The sequence below is a fragment of the Bos javanicus genome, chromosome 19, assembly GCF_032452875.1.
Source record: "Bos javanicus breed banteng chromosome 19, ARS-OSU_banteng_1.0, whole genome shotgun sequence".
Classification (NCBI taxonomy): Eukaryota; Metazoa; Chordata; class Mammalia; order Artiodactyla; family Bovidae; genus Bos; species Bos javanicus.
The window spans coordinates 52,530,160-52,554,406 of NC_083886.1; the positions used below are offsets into that span (position 1 = coordinate 52,530,160).

General features: G+C 56.7%; 3 protein-coding genes across 4 annotated transcripts; all 3 read left to right on the top strand.

The window, feature by feature from the left end:
• Nucleotides 1-33: 33 nt before the first annotated feature.
• Nucleotides 34-10,164, top strand: P4HB (prolyl 4-hydroxylase subunit beta). Its single transcript, XM_061392560.1, has 11 exons — nucleotides 34-395; nucleotides 1,464-1,670; nucleotides 3,023-3,156; nucleotides 3,291-3,428; nucleotides 7,028-7,132; nucleotides 7,305-7,430; nucleotides 7,614-7,814; nucleotides 7,933-8,053; nucleotides 8,137-8,318; nucleotides 8,404-8,490; nucleotides 9,248-10,164. The coding sequence occupies exons 1-11, from the start codon at nucleotides 245-247 to the stop codon at nucleotides 9,326-9,328; spliced, it is 1,533 nt and encodes a 510-aa protein (XP_061248544.1). The 5' UTR covers nucleotides 34-244; the 3' UTR covers nucleotides 9,329-10,164.
• A 4,541-nt stretch (nucleotides 10,165-14,705) lies between these two features.
• On the top strand, nucleotides 14,706-15,917 carry PPP1R27 (protein phosphatase 1 regulatory subunit 27). The gene is made up of 3 exons (XM_061392566.1): nucleotides 14,706-15,048; nucleotides 15,128-15,278; nucleotides 15,561-15,917. The coding sequence occupies exons 1-3, from the start codon at nucleotides 14,859-14,861 to the stop codon at nucleotides 15,682-15,684; spliced, it is 465 nt and encodes a 154-aa protein (XP_061248550.1). The 5' UTR covers nucleotides 14,706-14,858; the 3' UTR covers nucleotides 15,685-15,917.
• Nucleotides 15,918-16,612: 695 nt separating this feature from the next.
• Nucleotides 16,613-24,247, top strand: MCRIP1 (MAPK regulated corepressor interacting protein 1). Of its 2 annotated transcripts, none has more exons than XM_061392568.1 (5): nucleotides 16,613-16,704; nucleotides 22,181-22,236; nucleotides 22,320-22,438; nucleotides 23,065-23,166; nucleotides 23,351-24,247. In XM_061392568.1, exons 2-5 carry the CDS (start codon nucleotides 22,229-22,231, stop codon nucleotides 23,413-23,415), a joined length of 294 nt encoding a protein of 97 aa, XP_061248552.1. In that variant the 5' UTR covers nucleotides 16,613-16,704; nucleotides 22,181-22,228; the 3' UTR covers nucleotides 23,416-24,247. The 2 variants fall into 2 exon arrangements, with proteins under 2 accessions (XP_061248552.1, XP_061248551.1); XM_061392567.1 differs by lacking the exon at nucleotides 16,613-16,704 and adding an exon at nucleotides 17,445-21,912.

A 24,247-nucleotide genomic window follows, 5' to 3' on the forward strand; every position in this document is an offset into this window, starting at 1 on the left:
CCTCGACCAATCCCGGGCGAGGGCGAGGGAGGTGCTTGTAGCAATTCCGAATCCGGGGCCGTGACTTGTGTGGGCCCCCAATGCGAGTGCAGCGGAGGCGGGCCCCGGACCCCCCAGGCCAATCGGAGGTGGGCACGGGCGGGCGCGCGCGCGGCGGCCGGACTTATAAGAGCAGGACGGGCGGCGCGCGCTCTCGTGGCCTCTGTCCTGGCGGCGCCAACTGAAGCGCCGCGTCTGTGCCGACATGCTGCGCCGCGCTCTGCTCTGCCTGGCCCTGACCGCGCTATTCCGCGCGGGTGCCGGCGCCCCCGACGAGGAGGACCACGTCCTGGTGCTCCATAAGGGCAACTTCGACGAGGCGCTGGCGGCCCACAAGTACCTGCTGGTGGAGTTCTGTGAGTGCCTCCAGCTCGTCCATCCGTCCGGGCCGGGCCTCGCGGTCACTCGCGGGATAGAAACGAAGCAGGGACAGAGGAGGGAGCAGGGGCACCGGGGTGGACTGGGGGACGGAGAGGGGCTGGAGGATGGGGGACCTGAGCGCACTTCCCCACGCTTCCTTCCCTGGCCCCGCCAGAGATGAGTTGGAGTCTAAAGGGGTGTCAGCGGGCCACCCCTAGACGCACTGACTTCTATCCCCTGGAGAGGCCCATCTGTAAGCGGAAACAGCTCACAGACTTGCTGTCAGCGTCCCTACGCTGCCCGCGTCCTGGGGGCATCCCTCGTGCCCAGCTGGACCTTGATATGATGACCGAGGGCAGACATCCTGGATGTGCCTTTGTGCCTGACGTCCACATGGCAGGATCCCTCTGTTAGCCTAAGGAAAGTAGGGTCGACTCTATGAACTGCCACAAATACGAAGGACTATGCAAGGGGTAGCCTCCGAATTGCTCACCTGGACCAGTTCCCGGAGAGCACTGCCCCTGCCCACACCACCGTTCACCAGGGACAGCTGTCTTCTGATGAACAGTGTTGCCCACCAGAATCCAAAACCTTTGTTTGTGTTCGTAAGTGTATGAGCCCTATCTCAGGTGGAAATCTTAGGCCCAACATAGCCACTAACCTGAGTTGAGAGAGAATCTAAAGAACTTGTGTTAGATGTGAGTCTCTGGCTGGTGTTCTCAGATGTGTGTCTCATAGTTATGACTCGTCAGTAAATATACAGCAGCCATGGCTTTAGCTTCTTAATTTCTCTGGTTCCAAAAGGGAAATTCTAGGACCCGACTGCATTAACTGCCTACAGGTAGTAGGAAGTTATTAACCATTGAAGATGAGGGAGAGTAGGAACCAGTGGTTTGTCTTTCGTACCCCCTGTCCAATACTGCTCAAGAGCATCCACAGCCCCTGCATTCAGAGGGGTTATCCTGGTGCAGAAATAAAGATTTCATGGAGGGCGGTACCAAAGGAAAAGGGAAGGGAGGCGGTGGAGTGGGTCGCTGCTTTCTAGGTCTTGCTTTCTCTCCCAGACGCCCCATGGTGCGGCCACTGCAAGGCTCTGGCCCCAGAGTATGCCAAAGCAGCTGGGAAGCTGAAGGCAGAAGGTTCTGAGATCAGACTGGCCAAGGTGGATGCCACTGAAGAGTCTGACCTGGCCCAGCAGTATGGTGTCCGAGGCTACCCCACCATCAAGTTCTTCAAGAATGGAGACACAGCTTCCCCCAAAGAGTACACAGGTGAGAACGCGGCGCTGTCCTTTCCTTGCCAGTAGACAGGGTCTTGGAAGATAACAGGTACGGAGGAGAAGTTGTTCTCTGGCTGGGTTCTAGGGTCTAGTTCAGCCTCAGGGTTGTGTGAGGAACGTTCTGTCAAGTGGAGAGGGTCATCCCACAAGGTGGCTAGCCGGCTGAAGTTGGTCCTTAGGTTGACCAGTATGGGGGTCGGGGGAGGCTGAGCAAGTGGAACAACACGTTTCAGCCTTTGCTCACTCTCTCGTGTGCCTGCCACCAGGGCAGGTGTGAGGGCCTTTCACAGAGGAGGGGCAGACAGAGATCAGCGGGTACCAAGCTGGGGCGTGTGGCGGTCGTGGTAGAGCTCAAATCCAAGCCCAGCTGCACCGGCCCCTCCCTCATTTGCTGCTCAGCCGCCGCCTCTGTGTAGCCCAGTCGGTACCGGTGACAAAAGGGGAATCTTTGTCTGTGAAACTGGTTCTGTGGCTTATCCGCACGAATCCTTTAGAGCAGCCCGTCTTGTTCATTCTGACATCAGCTCTGATCTCAGTAGGCTGCTGTTCTGTTGCTCCCACTTTTACTTGGGTTCACTTTTGGAACGGGAGTGCCATATGCAGAATTAACCACAATCCTGTCACTAACACTGAGGTCTTGTAGATGAGAAAACTCTTTTTGACTCCTCCTGTAACTGATAGCACAGCTTTTATTAATTTTAGGCAGAGTCCTTTTAAATGTGAGATTTGGCAACCCTATTCCAGGTCAGACTATGTAGTCACACAAGGGGATAAAGGGCAACTGGTCTCAGTCTTGGGAGGAGCAGATTTTTTCCTTCTCGTTTGATCTGCCGTGATGGTGTACCTGGGCTGATCTCTTCTGCCAGTCCAGGAGGTGTGTAGGTTGAGGACACCTGACCAGTCTGGGTGCACGAGGCAGCAGAGCCCAACCTGCTTTTTCAGGGGAAAGCTGGTCTCGAGGCTGTCTTGCTAAGCAGCCCTTTCTTCCAACCCTACCACATCGCTAAATAAGACGAAGCCTGGTGTGAGACCACTTGGGGTAAAGTACTCATGTGTTCAGTGAATTTAAATATCAAGGAAAATTTACAAGATGCAAAAGTGATTTATGATCTGTTATCCAGAGGTCACTGTTGCTTTCCCTTTCTTTAAACACATCCACAGTTTCCCATATACACATACAAGCCTTTTTAACCTTGGAATTCGGGTAGGTATGTAGACAAGATTCCTTTCCTTATGGCAAGGTGATGTTTTGCTCTGGTTTTGGCAGAGAGCTTGGATAAGGATAGGTGGGGAGGGTGGGTGCATCCCCGATATCAAGTGGACCCTGCCTGTGTTTGGGCACAGCTGGCCGAGAAGCGGATGATATCGTGAACTGGCTGAAGAAGCGCACGGGCCCCGCTGCCAGCACGCTGTCCGACGGGGCTGCTGCAGAGGCCTTGGTGGAGTCCAGTGAGGTGGCCGTCATTGGCTTCTTCAAGGTAGAGGCTCGTTAACTTCACCCTGGGTCTTCCTCCCACCTGCCGTGACCTGGGCACTGTGGTGTCCCCCATTGCTGACCAGGGCAGGGGTCCTCAGTGTTGGGACGGTGGTCACCTCTGCTTCTTCTCTCCAGGACGTGGAGTCGGACTCCGCAAAGCAGTTCTTGTTGGCAGCAGAGGCCATTGATGACATCCCCTTTGGGATCACATCTAACAGCGATGTGTTCTCCAAATACCAGCTGGACAAGGATGGGGTTGTCCTCTTTAAGAAGGTGAGTGCGGGGACTTCCCTGCTGGTCTAGTGGTTAACTCTCTCAGCTCCCAAAGCAGGGGGCCCAGGTTCGATCCCTGGTCAGGGAACTAGATCCCACATGTTGCAACTAAGACCTGGTGCAGCCAAATAAATGAATAAATATTTAAAAAAAAAAAAAAAGAAGGTGAGTGCGCTCCCCCCTCTCCGGGGTGGGGAGTTGAAGTTCCGGGCCTTTGAGGACCTTGCCCAGGTGGCGCTGGCTGCTGGACTGCGGCCCGCCTGTTATCAGGGCCCGTTTTGCAACGTCAGGTAGTAGGAGCCTCTTAGACTGTGGCCTTCAGCCCTTCTGCTGTGGGCCCTATGTCCAGCTTCTGTGTTGGCCCCATTGTGATGTTTTATGCAAGCCAAGTAGCTTCAGAGAATTAGCTTTTTAAAGGAAAGCTGTGGTGAGACAGACGTGATAAAGTTTAGCATTTTAACCACTTTGAAGTTTTCGGTGGCATTAATTACGTTCGTGGTAACGTGCAGCTGTCACTTCTGTTTCCACGGTGGGGTATTAGTGGCATGTGTTCCCACTCTGTTGCAGAGCTGGGCCTTTAGGCTTCTGCAGGCTCCCCTGGCCCCATGTCTGTTATGCTTGGTCATGAAGGGGCTGTGTGTCTCTTGACTTCTCTGCACTCTTGCTAGGACACAGCTGGGATTGGTGTTTGTGCACAGCAGTTGGTGGGTGATCGGGGTCTCTTTTTTATCTTAGCCACCAGATAGTGGGTCTGGGGCTGGCCAAGCATGCGTGCCCTTGGGACATAGCTGTCCCTGGATTGGGTAAGAGTGGAGGAGGAGGGAAGGCTATGACAGGGGGAGCTGGCGCTGGAGCTGCATCTTCAGGGAGAGGGGCTAGGCCTTGGACTCCTGTCCTGTTTTGTTCCCAGGGTTAGAAGGTAGTTGTAGCATTACAGCAAAGTGGTGAACTGAGTGATCAGAAAGGACACAGTGTTGGGGGGCCCAGCCTCCCCACTGTGTGCACTCCTGGGTGGGGCACTGCTGAGCCTCTAGCATCTGGGCTAGGGAGGGCAGCACTCCCAGGTGCTCTGGGTTCTGGGGTAGCTTGCTTTCAGCTATTTCTGAAGTCCTTTCCTCTTCCTCAAAACAAGAGGTATTATATACATTCTCTTCACTCAGTAGCCATCCTCACCCCATCCCTTAAAGGGAACAGAATTGCTAAATTAGTTAATTGTCTTCCCAAAGGTTCCCAGGAAACTGTTACTAACAGCTGATTAGGAGAAGACCCAGCCAAGTTGGATGGAGTTGAGTGGAATGAAGGTCCTGGGGGCCTTGAATAGAATGTCTTGGGTGCGTCCTACAGTCCTGGGTGAAGGATGGGGAGATTCAGGCCTGTGGCGCTTGCAAACCCCTTTTCATCAGCTTGATCCACACCGTCCTTTTCTATTACTCTTGAGATCTGGAGTGGCACTTGTCACACTGGATTGATGCTGGTTCTGGTGATCACATGTCCTTGAAGGTTAAAAAGGATGATTCTTTGTTCTACAAACACTGTAGTCATGGTTGCTCATCTCTTCTCGGCCTCAAGTCTCTGGTATCTACGCGGGGAGAAGGGGAACAGTGAGGGGGGCTTCCCTCTTCCACTTGCTGGCTTCTGGCAGCCATGCTGGAATGTCATGCTGCCTTGGGCAGTTGTGAGCCTGGCAGAGCCCACGGGCTTTGTGCTGAGGAGTCAGTTGGGGTCACAACTGCAGTCGGGCAGACAGCTCTACGGATGGGAGGAAGAAGGTGCAGATTCCCCTCGGCCCACTGTCCCCATTCTCCGCCTTTAGTGTTGCTTCAGGCTGTTTGCCAAGTTCCTGAGTGTGAGCAGGGTCTTCTGTGTGGGCAGCCTTGAGAGATGGGGCTCCCAAGAATGGCCAGCTGCCACTTGCAGCTCTGAGTCCGAGTCCCAGCTTGGGTCTGCTTGGACCACTGGTTCGAGAGCTGATCGTCCTGTGTCTTTGTTTGGTGTTTACTTTGTTTTTCTCTTTCATCTTAGAAGCCAGGGGCTTAAGAGTGGGGGTGGGGCCTTATTTTTGTGACATTTTCATTGCAGCCTGGTGGGGTGGCTTCTGCCCAGGGCCCCAAGACCTCCTGTGGCTGTCCCCAGATACATAAGGGCTGTTTGCTGTTTGTTTTTCACCAAAGGAGACACTGAACACAGTGTAACGTGGCATCATTACCTCGACCAAGGTCGTGTCTCAGTAGAGACACGGCGGTTTTGGGGGAGCAGGGATGGCTGTCTGCCTCTTAACGGGAGATCTGCTTTATGCCTGATGGAGCCTGGCCGTGGCCAGCCTCTTGCCTCCATGTCCTTCTTGTCTCTCTGCACCTTCCCATCACGGGTGTGGGGAAGGCAGAGCCAGCTTCAGCTAGTGGGGTGGGAATGGGAAGTGGCTAGTTACTTTGGGAAAATGCAGAGGGAAATGGCCGGGCAGGGAAGGTGAGTGATTTCTCTCTGTAGGTTCCATCTGAGTTCACACAGGTGACGGGAGGCTCACTGACCAGCCGCACAGGCTGAGGCACCGCTCGGCCTCCTCGCAGGGAGCTGTGTCTGCCCACCCATCTGGAGCTGGGACCACACCTCTCAGCTCTATGGCCGCAGCCTTTGCTTTTCATGGCTCCAGGACTTTGAAACTCTTTTTTAATAGATTATTGGAGCTCCCAAAGACCTTTTTTTTTGGTGTGGAATACCTACCTATTTTTATTGTGTTAGACATGTTAGAACTGAGAAATAAAAAAAAAAAACCCTGTTCGTTCTAAAATAATAATACATATTACATGTTATCAAAAGAGATGTTTTGGGGGGGAATTCCCTGATGGTCCAGTGGTTAGGAATCCATCTGGGATTCAGTCTCTGGTCGGGGAACTGAGATCCCACAAGCTGCATGGTGTGGCCAAAAAAATAAACATTTTTATGAAAATTTTTTCCCAGTGTTTTCATGGCCAGAGTGGTGGTTTAGATTTCTGTTGGTCTCTAATGTTTGTCCGAACAGAGGACAGCTGGGTTTTCCTGTTTGCCTTCAGTCTGACGCAGTGTCACACGCCGTACTACATACTCTGGGGGGGAATGCATGACAGGGCACCTGCCGTCTGAGCGTGGTTGTGAAAATCGGTCTGACCTTGCGGCCGCCCTGGAAGGGCCTTGGGTCCGCAGGGGTGAGGCCCACATTTGGAGGGCCGCAGTTTTGGGGACTTGACAATGAGGGAGTCCCCTGGCACCCCACCCAGGACATGGGGCTCTCATGGCTTGTCAGGACCGTGCCGGGCACGGTCTGAGCCAGCTGCTGCGGTCTCAGCCTGCGGGAGGCTGCCTGCCGGTGTTCATGGGAGCCTTTGTGCACTGCTGGTGACCTCACTGTGGCTAGTGCCCAGAGGGTGTGTCCAGCAGCCATCAGCTGGTTTGCTTTGGATGGAGACGTGTGTCCTGCCGGCCTCCCCCCCGCCCCCCAACTGCTGTCACAACCCAGACAGGAAACTGAGGCTGTAGACTGCCTTCCTGGCCATGGTCAGCTGGCCAGGGCCACAGGGGGCTTTGTGGAGAGCCTTGGCACCCACGCCTTTCTCTGTCCACAGTTTGACGAAGGCCGGAACAACTTTGAGGGGGAGGTCACCAAAGAGAAGCTTCTGGACTTCATCAAGCACAACCAGTTGCCCCTGGTCATTGAGTTCACCGAGCAGGTGTGTCTCTGTTGCTGATCTTGCCCCAGGTGGGGAGGGTCCTGATGTTTGGTCCTGGGGACCCTGACTTACAGAGACCAGGTGTGTGGTGGCCTTGGGGCCAAGGAGAGAATAGCCCGTGTCGATAGCTTGGTTTGTGTCTCAGACCAAGTAACCTGTGTTTCCAACGCAGACAGCCCCGAAGATCTTCGGAGGGGAAATCAAGACTCACATCCTGCTGTTCCTGCCGAAAAGCGTGTCTGACTATGAGGGCAAGCTGAGCAACTTCAAAAAAGCGGCTGAGAGCTTCAAGGGCAAGGTGTGTGCTCCCTGTGGCCCGCAAGCTGCTCAGCACCCTTGGATCAAAGGCTGATCAGAGGGTTCCTCCTGCCTTGGGACAGCCTGTTTTAGTGTGGGGTCCCAGTTGTTGGGGAGTGGGCAGCAGGGAAGTCTAGGGAGCCCTCATTGTGCAGTGCCATCAACATGCCTTTTCTCTCCCAAGATCCTGTTTATCTTCATCGACAGCGACCACACTGACAACCAGCGCATCCTGGAATTCTTCGGCCTAAAGAAAGAGGAGTGCCCGGCCGTGCGCCTCATCACGCTGGAGGAGGAGATGACCAAATATAAGCCAGAGTCAGATGAGCTGACGGCAGAGAAGATCACCGAGTTCTGCCACCGCTTCCTGGAGGGCAAGATTAAGGTGCGGACCTTGTCTGGGGTCAGGGTGCTGAGGATCCTTGGGGCGCACAGAGCAACTAGGTGGCAGAGGGGTCCCCAGGCAACTGTGTGTGCCTGACTCTTCTCTACTCACCCTCTAGCCCCACCTGATGAGCCAGGAGCTGCCTGATGACTGGGACAAGCAGCCTGTCAAAGTGCTGGTTGGGAAGAACTTTGAAGAGGTTGCTTTTGATGAGAAAAAGAACGTCTTTGTAGAGTTCTGTAAGTGAAGCCCTCCACTCCTCTGGGCTTGCTGGGGCAGGGTACTTCCCAGCCCAGCGAGACACAGAACAGCTTTCTTTCAGATGCCCCGTGGTGCGGTCACTGCAAGCAGCTGGCCCCCATCTGGGATAAGCTGGGAGAGACGTACAAGGACCACGAGAACATAGTCATCGCCAAGATGGACTCCACGGCCAATGAGGTGGAGGCGGTGAAAGTGCACAGCTTCCCCACGCTCAAGTTCTTCCCCGCCAGCGCCGACAGGACGGTGCGCCCACCACTGAGGGGAGCGCGGAGGAGTTGGGGGGCTGTCGGGGGGACCGCATCTCACATTTCATCCCCGCTTCTTACAGGTCATCGACTACAATGGGGAGCGGACACTGGATGGTTTTAAGAAGTTTCTGGAGAGTGGTGGCCAGGATGGGGCCGGAGATGATGACGTAAGTAGTCATTGGACCTGGCGGGCTGTGGGGCGTGCTGCCACGCAGTGCTGCACGGGGTGGGGTGTGAGATCGGAAGGGTCTTTAGGCGCCACTGTTTGCTCAGGAACCTTCGCAGGCACATCTAGCATGTTCTCTGTCAGCTGAGGTGCTCTGCCCGGTGTGAGCTCGGCCCTCTCTACATCAGCTGGGGGGAGTGGAGGGGATAGCAGAAGTGCGCCTGGGCCAAGAGGGTGGGGCTGGGTCGGGTGGTGGAGGGAATGGTCAGTTCAGGCCACAGGGTCCGCCCGGAAGTGCAGCGATGTGGGACGAGGGGCAGACCGGCTGCAGGGTGCAGTGGGGACAGTGAGGGCCGCCAGGGCCGAGTGCGCTGCTGGGATTGGTGGGCTGTCACCAGCCCCTTGAACTCTAGGACTTGAGGGGTGGACATGACACACCAGTGGCTCCCTGCTCAGTCTTCATACTTGTGCCATGGATGGAGTAGGTCCAGGTACTCACCCGCTTGACAGCACGGGGTGAAGTCCCAGAGCACCAGTTCTCCTTCCACCCTATATTGTGGGCAGGAGCCCCCATGCCTCACGGTCGTCCAGAAGCCACCCCACACATCTACGCATCTGCTCAGAGAGACCAAAGGTGGCTGCTTGTGTCTGAGCGCCAGACTGGTCCCTAGTCCTTGGCATGGTCTCTAGTCCATGGCCTCAGCAAGCTGGCCCAGCCTGGACTACTTACAACCCTTCCTTTCCATCATATGTCCCAGGATCTAGAAGATCTTGAAGAAGCAGAAGAGCCTGATCTGGAGGAAGATGATGATCAAAAAGCTGTGAAAGATGAACTGTAACGCAGAGAGCCAGACCTGGGCACCAAACCCGGCACCTCCCAGTGGGCTGCACACCCAGCAGCACAGCCTCCAGACGCCCGCAGACCCTCCCGGCGAGGGAGCGTCGATTGGAAATGCAGGGAACTTTTCTGAAGCCACACTTCACTCTACCACACGTGCAAATCTAAACCCGTCTTCCTTTGCTTTTCAACTTTTGGAAAAGGGTTTATTTCCAGGCCAGCCCAGCCCAGCCCATCTTGGTGGGCCTTTTTTTTTAAATCGTGATGTACTTTTTTTGTACATGGTTTTGTCCAGAGTGCTCGCTAAAATGTTTTGGACTCTCACGCTGGCAATGTCTCTCATTCCTGTTAGGTTTATACTATCACTTAAAAAAAATTCCGTCTGTGGGATTTTTAGACATTTTTGGACGTCAGGGTGTGTGCTCCACCTTGGCCAGGCCTCCCTGGGACTCCTGCCCTCTGTGGGGCAGAACCAGGCAAGGCTGGACGGGTCCCTCACCTCATGCGGTATTGCCATGGTGGAGCGTGGCTCCTGCATCATTTGATTAAATGGAGACTTTCCGGTCTCTGTCACAGGCCGCTCCCCCACCATGAGTGGAGGGTGTGGCTGGGCCCAGGACAAGCCCAGCAGCCCCCTCCTTCCCCAAGCCAGGGTCCTTATTGCTCTGTGATGTCCAGGGTGGCCTGAGGCCTGTGCCAGGCAGAACCGGGACCCTTCGTTTCCAGGCTGGGAGACAGCCAAGGATGCTTGAGCTGAATCACATGTTGACAGTTCTTCAGGCATTTCTACCACAATATTGGAATTGGACACATTGGCCAAATAAAGTTAAAATTTTCTGCCTTTTGTCGTCTCTGCCTTACAACTTCTAGGCACGGGGATGGGGGTTGGAATTCCGACATTCTAGGGAGAGGAGGTGAGCTTGGGGCTGCTCTTGTTGAGCCATCTCTTTTTTTTTGGAGCGTGGCAGACACCCAGAAGCATGTACACATCCCATGGGCGTGGAGCTGTCACTGCGTGGAGCTGATCCCACGTGTAACCTAGTGCACGTGGTCGGGGTAGGGGGAGGGCTGCCTCCTGGCCCTACTCCTATGCTATCCAGCTGGGGGTCTGCAGCTTTACCTGCTGTGGGCACCCAATGGTCACAGCACGGATTCTGCCAACATGCCACGTCAGGACATGACAGCAAGGGGAGCACAGGTCTGTTGTGCAAGAGTATCCCCAGCCCCTGCAGCCTAGAGCCACTGCAGCTTTGGATGAGAAATCGGGGGCATTCAGACTTCAAGATTGCTGTACTCAGAGACTTCCCTGGTGGTCCAGTGGCTAAGACTGAGCTCCCAATGCAGGCAGCCTGGGTTTGATCCCTGGGGAGGGAACTAGATCCCACAAGCCACAACTAAGAGATCCTGCCTGCTCCAACTAGAGTCCAGCACAGCTGGAATAAATAAAAATAATTTTTAAGTGCTGTGCTCATCACTAGACCTTTGTGTAAAAAAGAATCTGATGTAAAAAGCCAATCTCTTAGTTTTTAAAATGTAATTTGACTCCTTAGAGCCTCTGCTCATGCATAGTTTGTATAAGGAAAAGTAGTTCAGCTGACCTTTCCTTCCCCCTGCCCCGCCAGACTAAAAAACCAAAACTCAAAAACCATGACTCAAAGCTGTCATCCTGGCTACAGTGGCTGATGGCACCTGAACCTGGACTGGGGACACGTCTTGGCGTTCCACGAGGGCTCTGAGTGGGACATCCACAGGGGCCAGTGGGGCTCAGGTGGGCATCAGTGCCCAGCCAGGGCACCCCTGCCCAGGGCAGGGTTTCCTGTCTGTTCTGTGCACATGTCTGTAGGCACAGTGGGACATTGATGTCATTCTTGGAGGGAACAGGGGTGGAGACCCAGCCCACTTTGGGAGGTCAAGAACAGCAAATGTGGCTAGGTCTCCAAGGAGCCCAGGCTGTCATTCCACATGCTCCATCAGTCCCTCCAACGTGCTGCCCGAGTAGGAAGGATGCGTGCCTTATGCGATTTGCAGCCTCTAGTTCTGATGCGGCCAGGGCCTTGGAGATGGCTGGGGCATATCTGGCAGACGTGACTGTGAGACTTGCTATGAATGTGGTTCCCTCGGTGGTCTCAGTCTGCGGGGAGGTGTGTGTGTGTTATTTCCCCCATGACCACAGCTACATTCCAGCCAGAGGCCTGTGTGTCTGTGCCCTCAAACCCCAGGGCTGCTCCCTTCTCCTACCTGGGCATGTGTTCAGCTGGTGTTCAGCAACAACCTGGCGTTAGCACCTTGGGCAGCAGCAGCTAAGCCCCGGCTTGTCCACACACTCCCGTCATCTGAGTACTGCTCCCCAGCTCAGCCCACAGCGGGGCTCCCTTCCCTGGTTCTCAGGTGGCCTGTGCTGGGGCTGTTCCAGGGTCTGTGTGCGTTGTGCCTCGGTCCAGTCCTGCTGACATGGTGAGACATGTATTCGCAAAGTAGTGAGCTCGGGCACTTGGAGGCTCTGTGGGAGATTTCCGGGGAGATGTTAGCCCTGCTCTCCAAAATGGGAGAGGGTTCCTAGAGGTACATGTGTGGATTCTGGAAAAGGGGATCCAGGATGGGCCGAGAGCAGGGCTGTCTGGAGCCCCAGCTGCGAGGGGTGGGCTATGCCCAATGATGGACGCTGGTGACCCCGCTGAGCAGCTCCGCAGAGCCTGGCCCTCCACGCAGAAAGTTTGGGAGCAGGCACTGCTGCCCAGAGCACGTCGTCATGTCATGTGCTCCTAGCAGGGGGAGTGAGTCACCGATACCTTTCCCCTTTTGCCCAGGCAGCTGATTAGCACATTCCTTGGTCTGGGATTGCTGGGAGGTGGCGGTTGGAGTCCCAGACCAGGCAGGGCTGGTGGATTAGCAAGGTAACTTTGTGGGCTCTGGGGTAGGCAGTCAGGGCTTAACAGCCTAGGGCGTCCCAATCTCTCTCTTCCTCTCTCCAGGTGGCAGGAAGCGGTTGGCCTGGAACCTAAAAAGCAGCTGCTGGGCCTGTGTACTGGACCCTGAAGGTCTGGCTTCGGCATCTGCCAAGAGGCGGCTGAGTGGGCCCGCCCAGACTCCCCTCCAGGCCCCTGGCTTATTTTCTACTGGAGGCAGACCTCTCTGCTAGTTGAGTTTCCTCGGACTTTTCAAAGTGAGCGTTTTCCATTAACTGTTTTGGTTTAAATCAGTTCTCCTGAAAGCAGAATGTTCAAGTTGTGCAAACCAGGTCACTTGACAAGTTCACACGGGCAGAGGCTCAGGGACAAAGCTGTGTATATACAAGTTTGGTGGTGGTGTGGCTGTGTGAATAGCAGGTTAGACTGCTCATGGCTGGCTTCTGCCAAAAGTTGCTACAGGCTGTGTCCATGGCTTTGAGGACATGTTTCCCAAGTTGTCACCAGAATGCCTTTCAGGCATCTGTCCCTTCTCTGATCCAAATATCCAAACAGAAACCCCAAAGCCCAGATCCTGAGCTCTCTCAGCTCACCTCTAGCAGGATAAAGTGGGAGGGTCCTTCTTGGGGTCACTAGTAGGCCCACCCTGATGGTTTGCCTTATCTGGCCTGAGGCCTGTCACTGGTGGGAAAAACCAGGCTGTTGGTGGCAGCTTCTTCATCCAAAGTTCTTTCATTTGATCCTCTGAGCAGGGCAGGCAGACAGAACTTTCCACAACAGCAGAAAAGGCAATCTTCACATCAAAGGAAAGTTCTCTCTCTGTGTACAGCATGGTACTCTGTCTCTGGGCTTCGTGTAAACCGCTGATAGAAACTGTAGCTGCTCGTAAGTGACACAAGTGACCAAGAGTTAGGATCACCCAGCACTACACTCTGAGCCCAAAATACAGGAGCCCGGGGAACCACCCCTCCCTTGGGGCCCCGCGGGGCCGGGGCCAGTGGAGTTTCTCAGGGAACGTCAGCGGCAGAGGCAGGAGGAGAAAGCCCAGCAGGGCAGTGCAGTGTTTTCTGCAGCACTTGGCCCAGGGCTTTGCACCTGGAGTGTTGATGAATTTGTTGATTTTGTTGAAACGAGATCAACATGGTGGTACAAGGGCTTCTCATAACCAAGTTCCTGCCCCCACTACAGACTGCTGGCCCATCTCCAGCATCCAGGTCTTTAGTGACTGCCTGGAGGATCTTGCCAGCATTAGGGGCCAAACTGCGCCCCTCAATATTTATACGCTGAAGTGTTAACTCCCCGTACTCCAGCATGTGACCTTATTTGGAAATGGAGTCGCTGTAGATATAACTGGTTAAGATGAGGTCAAACTGGAGTAGGGTGGGCCCTACTCCCTGGACACCAGGAGGCTGGTGTCCTTATTAAAAGGAGAAATTTGGACTTCCCTGGTGGCCCAGTGGTTAAGAAACTGCCTCCCAATGCAGGAGACACAGGTGCAACCTCTGCTCTGGGAAGATTTCACATGCAGAGGGGCAAATAAGCCCCGTGAGCCACAACTATCAAGCCCATGCGTTCTAGAGCCCATGCTCTGCAACGAGAAGCCTCTGCAATGAGAAGCCTGTCCACCACAATGAACAGTAGCCGTCGCTCACTGCAACTAGAGAAAGCCAGCGAGCAGCAACAGAGACCCAGTGAAGCCAAAAATACATAAATAAAACTTAAAAAATAATTTTTTTTAATAATATTTATTTGGTTGCACCGGGTCTTCATTGTGGCACGTGGTATCTTCTATTTCCTTGCAGCATGCAGGATCTTTCCTCGCGGCATGTGGGATCTAGTTCTCTGACCAGGGATAAACCCAGCCACCTGCATTGGGAGCAGGGAGTCTTAGCCACGGGACCACCAGGGAAGCTCTGCACTTTGATTCTAATCTGGGAGGTTTCCAAGCAGAAGGGCAGTGCCACTGAAGCCCACGTTTTGGGAACACTGCCCTGAGAGTGATACAAGCCATGACAGAAAGTGACAAATGACAGGGAGATGGGTTGGGCTGGGCCTTCTTCTGTACAGCTTCTCCTGTGCTTCCTCAGGTGTGGGGAAGCATCCCCTTGCCTTCCCAGTGGGCAGAGGTAGCTGTGCTTACCACGTATCATGCCCTTCTCCCCAAGTTCTCCATATGGAGGGAGACCCTGGTCCTCAATGACCTTGGTTATCTGTCCACCTTGCTTATGGGCCTTGCCCTTCTAGTGCTTCTCCTGCCCTCTGTCAAGCACCTTCGAGGTCCAGTTGTGGGGCAGAGAGCAGTAGCCAGGAAGGATCTGACCCCTTTGGCCAGGCACAGCGACAGGTGGGCTGAAAGATGAACCACTAAACATGATCCTGAGGGCAGGGCTGGAGCGGCTCAGTTTCAGCCCCTCGGGTGCGAGCATGACTGCGCAGCTTTATATAGCTCTGCCGGCCCTATATAAGAAGAAGGTGCCCTGGCCAACGGGAGCACGGAGAGCACTGTGGCGGCGGTGCTGGAGGTCACCGTCAGTCAGAAGAGCCTGCACACAGTTCGGGTCCGTGCACCTTCCTTCCCTGAGCAGGAGGGTCCCCACAGGGGTGGCCCAAACCATAGCTGCCAGGATGCCCAGCAGAACAGCCCGCTATGCCCGCTACAGCCCAAGGCAGCGGCGCCGGAGGCTCCTGGCTGATCGCAGCGTACGCTTCCCTAATGACGTCCTGTTCTTGGACCACATCCGCCAGGGCGACCTGGAGCAGGTGGGGCGCTTCATCCGGACTCGGAAAGTCTCCCTGGACACCATCTACCCCTCGGGTGAGTGCCTGCGGGGCCAGTGAGGCTCTGTGGGGTGGCAGGGGAAGGCCTGAGCCTTGACCTCTCCTGTCCTGTCCAGGCCTGGCTGCCCTTCATGAAGCGGTGCTTTCTGGAAACCTTGAGTGTGTGAAGCTGCTAGTCAAATACGGGGCAGACATTCATCAGCGAGACGAGACAGGCTGGACACCCCTGCACATCGCCTGCAGTGACGGATACCCTGATATAGCCAGGTGAGAGGGTGGCCTCTAGGATGTAGTCCCCCCAAAAGGTGGCCCTGCTAGTGTACCTAAAAACTCTAAGGGCTTCTGAAATTTCCTTTCTGTCCTGTTGCCTCCCAAGAGCAAACTGCAAAAGTTAGCGAAACTTCCAAAGGGTCGGTTTCTTTCTCCTCACCTCACCTGGCAAGAGAAAAAACAGGTAGATCTCAGAACCGCAGGCTGCTACCTTCAGGCAGGGGTGAGCATTCTCCGGGCCACGTTCTCTCCTCAACCAGGGCTGCCCTTTGCACCCAGGTACCTCATTTCCCTGGGGGCAGACAGAGAAGCGGCGAACGACGATGGAGATCTGCCTTCAGACCTCATTGACCCGGAATTCAAGGACTTGGTGGAGCTATTCAAAGGGACTAAGATGGACTGAGGCCAGCCCTGCCCTCCCAGGGCGCTAGCCCTGCCTGGAGAAGTCAGGTGCCCATCTCCCCCGGATGCCAGGATTGCCCCACCAGCGGGGCTATGGGCCGGCCAGACTGGCCAGGACCCCACACCTGGGCAAAACCCCTCCCCTCTCCCAACCCGCGGCCTGGCTTTTTCTTCGGGTGAAAAACTTTTTTTTATTGCTATACTTTTTACTTTTTCAATAAACGTGGTTCCTAAGCCCGTGGTGATGGCCTGATTACTGGGGACCGTCCTGTCCCAGTCTTTCGGCTCCGTCTGCTCTGGTGGTCAGCGGCCAACCGCCGTCCACTCTGGTCTGGGGATCCGGCAGTGTCGGAGCAAGGAGCTCGAGTCTCGCGGCTCCCGACCACCGGTCCCTGCCGTCCATCGATCCCGCTACCCCCAGGCCCTGTCTGTCCCAGAACCCCGACCCCGCCGACCCAGGAGACTGTCCTCGACATCCCTCGACCCCGGGTGGCACGAAGTCTAAGAACCCCTCAGACCCCAGCCTCTCGGCCCCAGGCCTCAGTCTCCGCCCCTCCGCGGGCCCGCGGTCACGTGACCTGCGCCAGTGCGCGTGCGCGGCGGCGACACGTCACTTCCGGCCGGGCCCCTGGCAGCGGCGGCGGCGGCCGAGAGGGCGAGGTGAGGCGGTAGCGGCGGGGGCGGGGCGGGCGCGGCCCGGACCCGCCCTGGCGCGGCGGCCGCGAGGGGAGGGCCCCGGGCTGGGTCGCGGGGTTCCCGGCCCGCCGCGGCGGAGGCTAGGGAGGGCCACGGCGAGGCGGGGCGTGCCCGCGAGGCAAGGGGCTCAGAGGGAGTAGCGGGCCGCCGTTCTCCGTCGCTGAAGCTGCCGCCGCCTCGTCGCCCGGGGAGCAGCCCTGACGATGCTTCCTGACCGCGAAGCGCGGCCGGCCGGGTTCCCGCGGTTCGCCCTCCGCCGCCGTCCCGTGTATCCCACGCTCCTGGTCTCTGAGCTGGGCGAGGCAGTGTCAGGGGAGGGAAGGGGGTAAGAGGCTGCCATTTCTCCGGGAGCTCACCGGAACCCCGGGGGATGCCGGGGTGGGCGGGGACCGCCATGGGGAGGCCGCGAACGAAGCAACCCAGGTTTGTGAGAAACTTCAGGTAACGCGGAGGCGCACAAGTCGTATCCCCTACCTGCCTCCTAGGAGGACTTCCCAGAGAAGATGGTCATGAGCCGGGCCCCCAGGGCCAGGGCGACGACTTTGGGCAGATGGGGCATTTTGAGCAAAAGCCTTTGAGGTGTCAGGGGGAGTGTCCAGAGCTTTTAGAAAGCAGTGCGGGTGGGGAGGGAAGGGTCAGGCCCCAAGTCTTGAAGGAGAAGGCTTGATTTGGGGTGAGTGGAAGGGCTGGTGAGATTGCCAAGTGAGGAAGGAGGGGAATGCATACATTGGGGTTTGTTGCTTGGGAGGGAAGCTGCTGCTATCACCAAGGAAAGAGGGAGAGGGGTGGTGCAGTGCTTAGAGGCTTCGCCTGCGTCTTTTCAAGGGTCGCCAGGCCGATTTGGTATCTAAAACAGCAGTGTCCTGCTTGAGTGGTAGATTGCCTTCTAAAAGTCTCATTGGTGGAAACGGCTGTTGAGAACCCCACAGACACAGAATATGAAGGGGAGGTGGAGTCTTGAAAATTTTGAGTACCTATCAAAAATTTTAAAGTAACACAGAGTGGCTGCAATTGCATCATTGATTCTAACTCCGGAATATCCATTGTCATTTTTGCAGACAACAGAATATCATATCACCCCCTGCCTTTACACATATGGCTGTGTGTGGGGAAAGAGTTAAGACTGGCAGTCTGGAGACTGGGCTTTGGGCTCCCTTCCCTGCATTCCTCCTCCCTGGAGGTCTCTGAAGCCCTTTTTTCCCCATGAAAGAGCAAGGTGCTATATAGATCCATCCAGGAAGAGTCCCTCCCTGTCTCTTAGCAGAACCACATTGGTGCCAGGGGTCTGGAACCTGCCAGGGGTACAAACAAAGGCAGAGGCAGTCTCTGGGGTGCTCAGGGCAGCTCAGCCATCCTAGTCTAGCCCTGATTTCTGTGGCCTGGGAGGCCGAGAGGTTGGGAGTCTCTTGGGGCCCAGATCCCACTCTGCTGAGTGGCAGGTTTCTCATCTGCTAAACCTCCAAAGTGGGGTTTATTGGTGTTCTCCCTGGCTCAGTGCAGTGGCTGCTCCACAGCTGGCCCTTGGCTGCTGCCCCTCCACACTGTGTCATATGTTTGTGGGTCTACGCCATGCCTGAGGAAACTCTGCGTTCAGTTTGCCCAAGGCTGTCCTGGCTTGCACTTCATAATCAAGAGCAGCCCTTTTACGCTCAGAAATGCCCAGTTGGATGATACATTCCTTCTATGATTGCCCTGTCCACTGTCTCGTTGGATAAGCAGCCACAGAGATTTTGTTTGAGGTTGTGGCTTCATGTGGCTGTACTTGGGTCCCTTTGAGCAGGAAGGCCTGGTGAACATTCTTGGGGGTTGTTTTGGCTCAGATGGGGATTCCATGGCCCATAGAGGGAAGGGACGCTGCCCAGAGCAGCGATGGATGACCCTCAGTCACGGAGTGGTTCTGGACTCTGCCGGGTGCTGAGCGGGTAGCCCGCTGGCTGCTATGGGCTAGGCTGTTGTGGACAACAGTCAAGGCCTGTGGAGTACACCAGGGGACTTTGTGTGGTTCTCTGTGACTCTGGAAGCAGCAGAGCTGGCTCTCTGGCTCAGACTGTGATTGGGAAGGGCTGGGGGCCCAGTAGCTGGTGACACTCACACCTGGTGAATTAGATTATGGCCAGACTGAGGGCTTGATGGCAGTAGAAGGCCCTGGTACTATCTGAGTGGGGAGTGACTTGGGTGGGGGCAGGTTTTGGGAAGATCATGCTGGCGTCACGTGTACCAGGGATGGAGAAGGGTAGTGCAGGGTACTGTCCCGACATGGATTGGAGAGTGGGCAGTGGATGTCGGACCAGGAGTGGGTGGGAATGGGAAGAATAACTGAAGAGCACATACACGTAGGTGGAGGCTTGGGGTCTGTGGCCTGAGGGAAAGCTCTTTGCATCATCAGATCTGAGACCTCAGTAGTGTGAGCTGGGCCTCACAAGCTCCACCAAGCATGAAAAAACGGTGCTAACCTTTGTGCTGGCGATTGCCAGATACAGCCTGATTTCAAAGCTATTAAAAGGGTAAAAAAGTTTCTCAGAGTTGATGGGATGTAGTGAGGTTTTGAGCTCCAGTCTTCAGGAAATAATTGTCCCTGATAATCACGGTAAACAAAAGTCAGCAAGCAAACAAGAGGAGGGAGATGTTTGCAGAAGTGGATACTCCCTCCCCGCTGGCCAGAGGGACTGGAAACTCCAACCTCAGGGGATTCTCGTGGCCTACTGGGCCTTTTTAGATGTCCCTGGCGCTTTTCCAGGCGTGCCACTCTCCCCAGCCTGCTGGTTGCCTGGCTCCTCTGCAGTCGCCTCTGTAGAGGCCCTGCTCAGCACTTTGCTCAGACAGTAAATGTGCTCGAGTTTCCCTTTGCTTCATCACGCACACTACCGTCAGCCCAGGCCTCGCGCCTCTCTTCACAGCCAGTTGCCAGGCACAGGCAGTCTTGGCCGAAGGTCCCACTCCTCCCCGTGCTGCACCGAGCCCCTTCCTGCTAGGTCATTGGAGGTTTTGTCATGGCGGCTCAGAGGCCACCTCTCTGCCCTGGCCTTCCTTGAGTCCAACTGCCTTTTAGACATCTCCTCCCTGACCTTGTTTTGTCTCCCTTGTCCACGCCTTTGCGGCTCGGCCCTCTCCACTGGACAGCCGTGTGTTCCCAGGCTTCTGTTTTTAGCATCAGTGGTATGATTCGCCCGCCATTGCCATGGCTCATACTTGTAGCTGTCACCTTCCAGGGCGGAAACAGGCCCAGTGTATATGGGCCCCTTTCAGTGGTTCTTCCCTCGGCACAGACAAGTGCTGTTTCTCTGGTTGTTCCTGTGCACCTCTTGGTAGCCACCAGGCCCTTTCCTTTGGGTACATCCTGGAACTGGAATGGCTGTCACGGAGCATGCATATTTGTTAGATTTTTCCAGGAAATTTCCTTTGGGGTCAGCATGGGGGGCCCAACTCCTTGGAGGAGGTGATGAAGGTGGGTGAGTGAGTGCAGCTCACTGTCCCTCTGTCTTCAGGGGAGCAGCAGGCCCTGGCCTCACGGGAAGCTGCTGGTATACTCAGGTGAAGCCTTGGTTTCCCTGCATCCCGCAGGAGGCAGGGTATCCACGGGGGTGGGGCAGGGCCAGCCCAAGGTCCTAAGGAGAAAGGCCCCCGGAGGGAGGCCAAGCTGCTGGGAGAAGACGGAGGACTCGGGGGTTCCTCACGAGTAGGAACCAGCTGGTAGGACACAGGCCATTAAAGACAGACCTGGTTGGGTGTGACTTCCCCCATCGAGAGGAGGCAGACAATAACTCCTTTTTAAAAAGTCCTTTTACTCATTCTTCAAGTCCTGAGGACATGAGAGCCTGCTGGTGTCTTGCCCCTGGCCAAGGTACTTCCTGGCCGCTCTGTCCAGGGCACCAGAAACCTCGTTAACTCAAGTAGCACATCTTTGTGGGCAGGTGCCCAATGACAGGTACACAGCTCCTCAGCTTGTGGGCCATTCTAGCCTCTGGTCAGGAAGCACAGAGTAGGGGCAGCGAGGGATGGGTTCCCACTGTGGAGACCGAATGCTCCAGGGGCCTGGGGCCCAGGCCTTGGGAATGCAGAGACCAAGGGGAGCAGGTGAGGCGCTCAGAGAACCAGAGCCATGTATGCGTGTGCATGTGTGCAGTCGGGGCAATGGGAGCTGGAAGGGGCTGGCCTCTGAGTTAGGCCTGAGACTGAAAGGGGGCCTTGGACCAAAGTCAGGCACCCATAAAGGCCAGACAGCCCTCAGGCTGTGACCAGAGGAGGCCAAGGCCGAGGCTGCCCTGGAAAGAAGCAGCCCTGGAGATGGGCAAAGCTGGGAAGGCAGGTACCCTGAAGAAGTGGCCCCCGAGGTCTGAGAGGACAGACTGCAGGAGGGATGAGGGGCCTGGGTAGGAGGGGCCAGCCTGGGTTGGGCTGGGGCTGGCTGATCCTCCAGGCGCCTCCCTCCTGTTGCTTAATTGAAGCCTCCCACTTCATTGCACTGCCAACAGCCCCTTGAGACGTGAGTGTTCTTGAGCCCCTTCCGTGTCCCCAGGGCACCCTCAGGCCAGAGAGGGCTTTCCCTCTGTGCTCTGGTGTCTGTGGGACTGGCATCTGGACAGGAGAATCATAGGCAGTGAGATCCCGCGAGTCCAAGAAGGGAGAAGTCCCTTTGTGAGGAGCAGGGCCCCTCTCCTGGGAGGGCATAGGCTTCTATGTGCCCCCCAGGAAGCTGGCTTTGTGCTCTGTCATTACTACCTCAGCTTGTGGGCTGTTTTACCTGTGCAGATTTTTTTTCCCCAGCTGGGCTGTGCAGCATGTGTGATCTCAGTTCCCCTACCAGGGATCGAAAGCATAGCCTCTGCAATGGGAGCAGAGTGTCAACCCCTGGACTGCTAGGGAAGTCCCCCTGTGCGGGTGTTTAAATGCCAAAGGAACCAGAGAGGAAGTATCCACTGGGTCTCATCTTCCAGGCTCTTCAGGAGGGGCTGTGGCTGAGCGTTCTGGGGCCCCCAGGCTCCAGGGGCGGGGGAGGGGAGGCACTTGTGCTCACAGGCCCTTCCCAGGCTTCCCCCATTCCCCAACACCTGGGGTTGGCCTCCTCTGGGGCAAGGCCAGGCCTGGGACTAGCCCTGTGTAACTAGCTTCCTCACCCTGCGGTGCATGTCCTCAGCCAGAGAGGGGACTTTGTCCAATTGGGCAGTTTTGAGAGTGAGTCTAAAAATAGACCCCCATCCAGGGCTGTCTGGTTCCTGGGCTGAGAGAGCCTGTAAACAGGACACACCCCAGAGTCTCGGTCACTAGGATTGGCCTGATGGCTTCCTCCAGGCTCACAGTCCTCCCCCAGCCCTCCTGTCACACCCTGGGGACCAGGAAGCCGGGCAGGCACTTTTCCCATTGGGAAGCACATCCCCATTTTACAGATAGGAAACTGAGGCTCAGTGGAGACAAGATCCTAGGCCCTGCAGGCTGTGAGGGCACTGGACGACTGTGGGCCTTTCCTGCAGCCCCGCGCTCTTTTAGCAGTGGTGTTCTGAGACTTGGAATATCAACAGGGCTTCCCGACCCTGGGGTAGGTGTGTTCCCTGGGCCGCGGTGGTCCAAGTGCAGGGTCCACTGGAGCTCAAGCTGCTCTGACTCGGGCCTGTTGGTGGCCCCTGGCCAAGGGTACTGAACCTTTAGCCAGCTGGATTGTGGCTCGACCCTGTCTACTGGAAGGCAGGGAGACCACAGTTAAAGGGAAGAGGCAAATGCCCCCACGCCCTTCCCATCCCTGGACCCCTTCTGGAGAGGGTGGCAGGTGGCCTCTATCCCACTATGTCATGAGGCTTCCCTTCCAGAGGCCGAGGGGATCCGGCAGTGGAGTGCGAGGACCAGACGCCCCAGCGATGACCAGGTGGGTCTTAGGTAGTGGCATTACCTCCAGGTGTGGGGGGGTCCTGCCCTGTAGCCCCTCCTCACGGGCCGGGCTCCCCCCAGTTCCCCCGTCTCCAGGGTCGTCTACAACGGCAAGAGGAACAGCAGCCCCCGCTCTCCCCCCAGCAGCAGCGAGATCTTCACCCCGGCCCACGAGGAGAATGTGCGCTTCATTTATGAAGGTACACGGAGTGTCCGCAGCCAGCCCCCCTGAGCCCCTCCTCCCCTGAACTCCTGTGGGGTGTGGAGACCCAGTCCTGGTCATGGGTGTGCATGGTCAGCACTGTGGTGGTCCTGACAGGCAACACCCCAGAAGAGGCAATGTTTGGAATCAGTGGTGTTTGCTGGGGAAGAGGGGGGCCATGGAAGATGGCGCACCCTGGGGAGCCTGGGGTGTCTTGGAAGTGGTGTGGTAGAGGTGTGAGCACATGTACACAGCATTTGTGCTGGGAGGTGGGGGGTGGAGGACATGGGAAAGATGGGCACCCGCCTGGAGGAAGTGCTGTACCCTAGTGGGTTTCATAAGCCTCTGTGACTGGAGTTCTGGTCATGGTACCATGAGGCCAGAAGGGGCGTGGCTTGGGCAGGGCTCCTCGAGGGAGCAGGGTATGTTGAGGACAACTTCAGGTTAGGAGCAGGCTGGACTCGGGGGCTAGAAACTGTTGAAGTGGGAGTTTGGGCTCGGGGGGCCTGTGGGGCCACTCAGAGGGGAGGGATAGGGCAGGAGTGGGTACTGTCTGCTTGGACACTGACGGGGCCGGATGGCAGGCCCCGGGGTAGGGGCCCTGACCACCCCTGCTTCCCGCAGCCTGGCAGGGTGTGGAGCGGGACCTGCGGAGCCAGATGTCGGGCAGCGAGCGGGGCCTGGTGGAGGAGTACGTGGAGAAGGTCCCTAACCCCAGCCTGAAGAGTAAGTGGGGCTGCCCTGGGCAGGAGGGGCCGACCAGGGGGCAGGAAGGCCCACCCACCTGCTGCTTCCAAGCCAGCCTGGTGGGGTGGCCTGGGTCCCAGGGCTTTCAGAGGCGAGGGCAGGACAAGGGACAGACCCTCCTTCTCCACCTGCACCCACCACTGACCATTCTGTCCCTTGGCAGCCTTCAAGCCCATCGACCTGAGCGACCTGAAGCGCCGGAACACGCAGGACGCCAAGAAGTCCTAAGGCGCGCCAGTGCCCCTCCCTTGGCCTCCGGGAGATCTGGGTGCAGCCTGCTGCTGGCCGCCTCCTCTCCTGTGGGCTCAGCTCCTGGGAGGGGGAGGGGGCCTTGCTCCCAGTGGGCTGAAAATCCCGGGACCAGGACAGGCATGATTGATGGCCAAGGCCTGCCCCTCCTCCCCGAGCCTCTCCTTTCCTCTCGGGGGATCTCAGGTTACCCCCGTCCCTAGGAGGGCCTCGGCCCTGCCAGCCCGTGCCCACCCCGGGCCTGGCTGGACCTTTGGAGCTGCTGGTCCTGCCTGCCCCCAGGGCCTCGACCCTGATTCTTGTCGCCTTCTCCTGCCCCCACCCCCAACCCCTGGGCACTTCCAGGATCAGGAGGGAGATGAGGGGCCTTTGTTATCTCCTGTGCTGTGGGACTGGGCTGGTTTTGTCCTGAAGTGGCCAGGAGCCAGGACAGGGTGGTCCCAGCCACACCCGGCATGGGTCCCTCACCGACCCCTGCTGCATCTGTGCCCGGGGCACGGGGAGCGTCTGACCCCCCACCCCACTGTCCAGCCTGGCCCTTTCCTTCCTTGTCAGCTTTAGGATGACACCAGCTCTCCAGGCCTGGCACACTGCTGGGTGCCCCCTCCAAGGGTTCTAGGCAGCCAGGTCTGGCTCACCCTTAGGAAGGGGCGTGGGGCTGGCCTGAGCTGACGAGGCTACCCAGTGGGTCCTGCTCTGTGTGGTGAGTTGGGAGGGTCTTCAGGGCCATTTTTTTTCTTCCTGTGCCCTCCAGATTCAAGTGTCTGACTGGAACCTGAAGACCAGTAAATAAAGGTGGGGTGGCATTGGC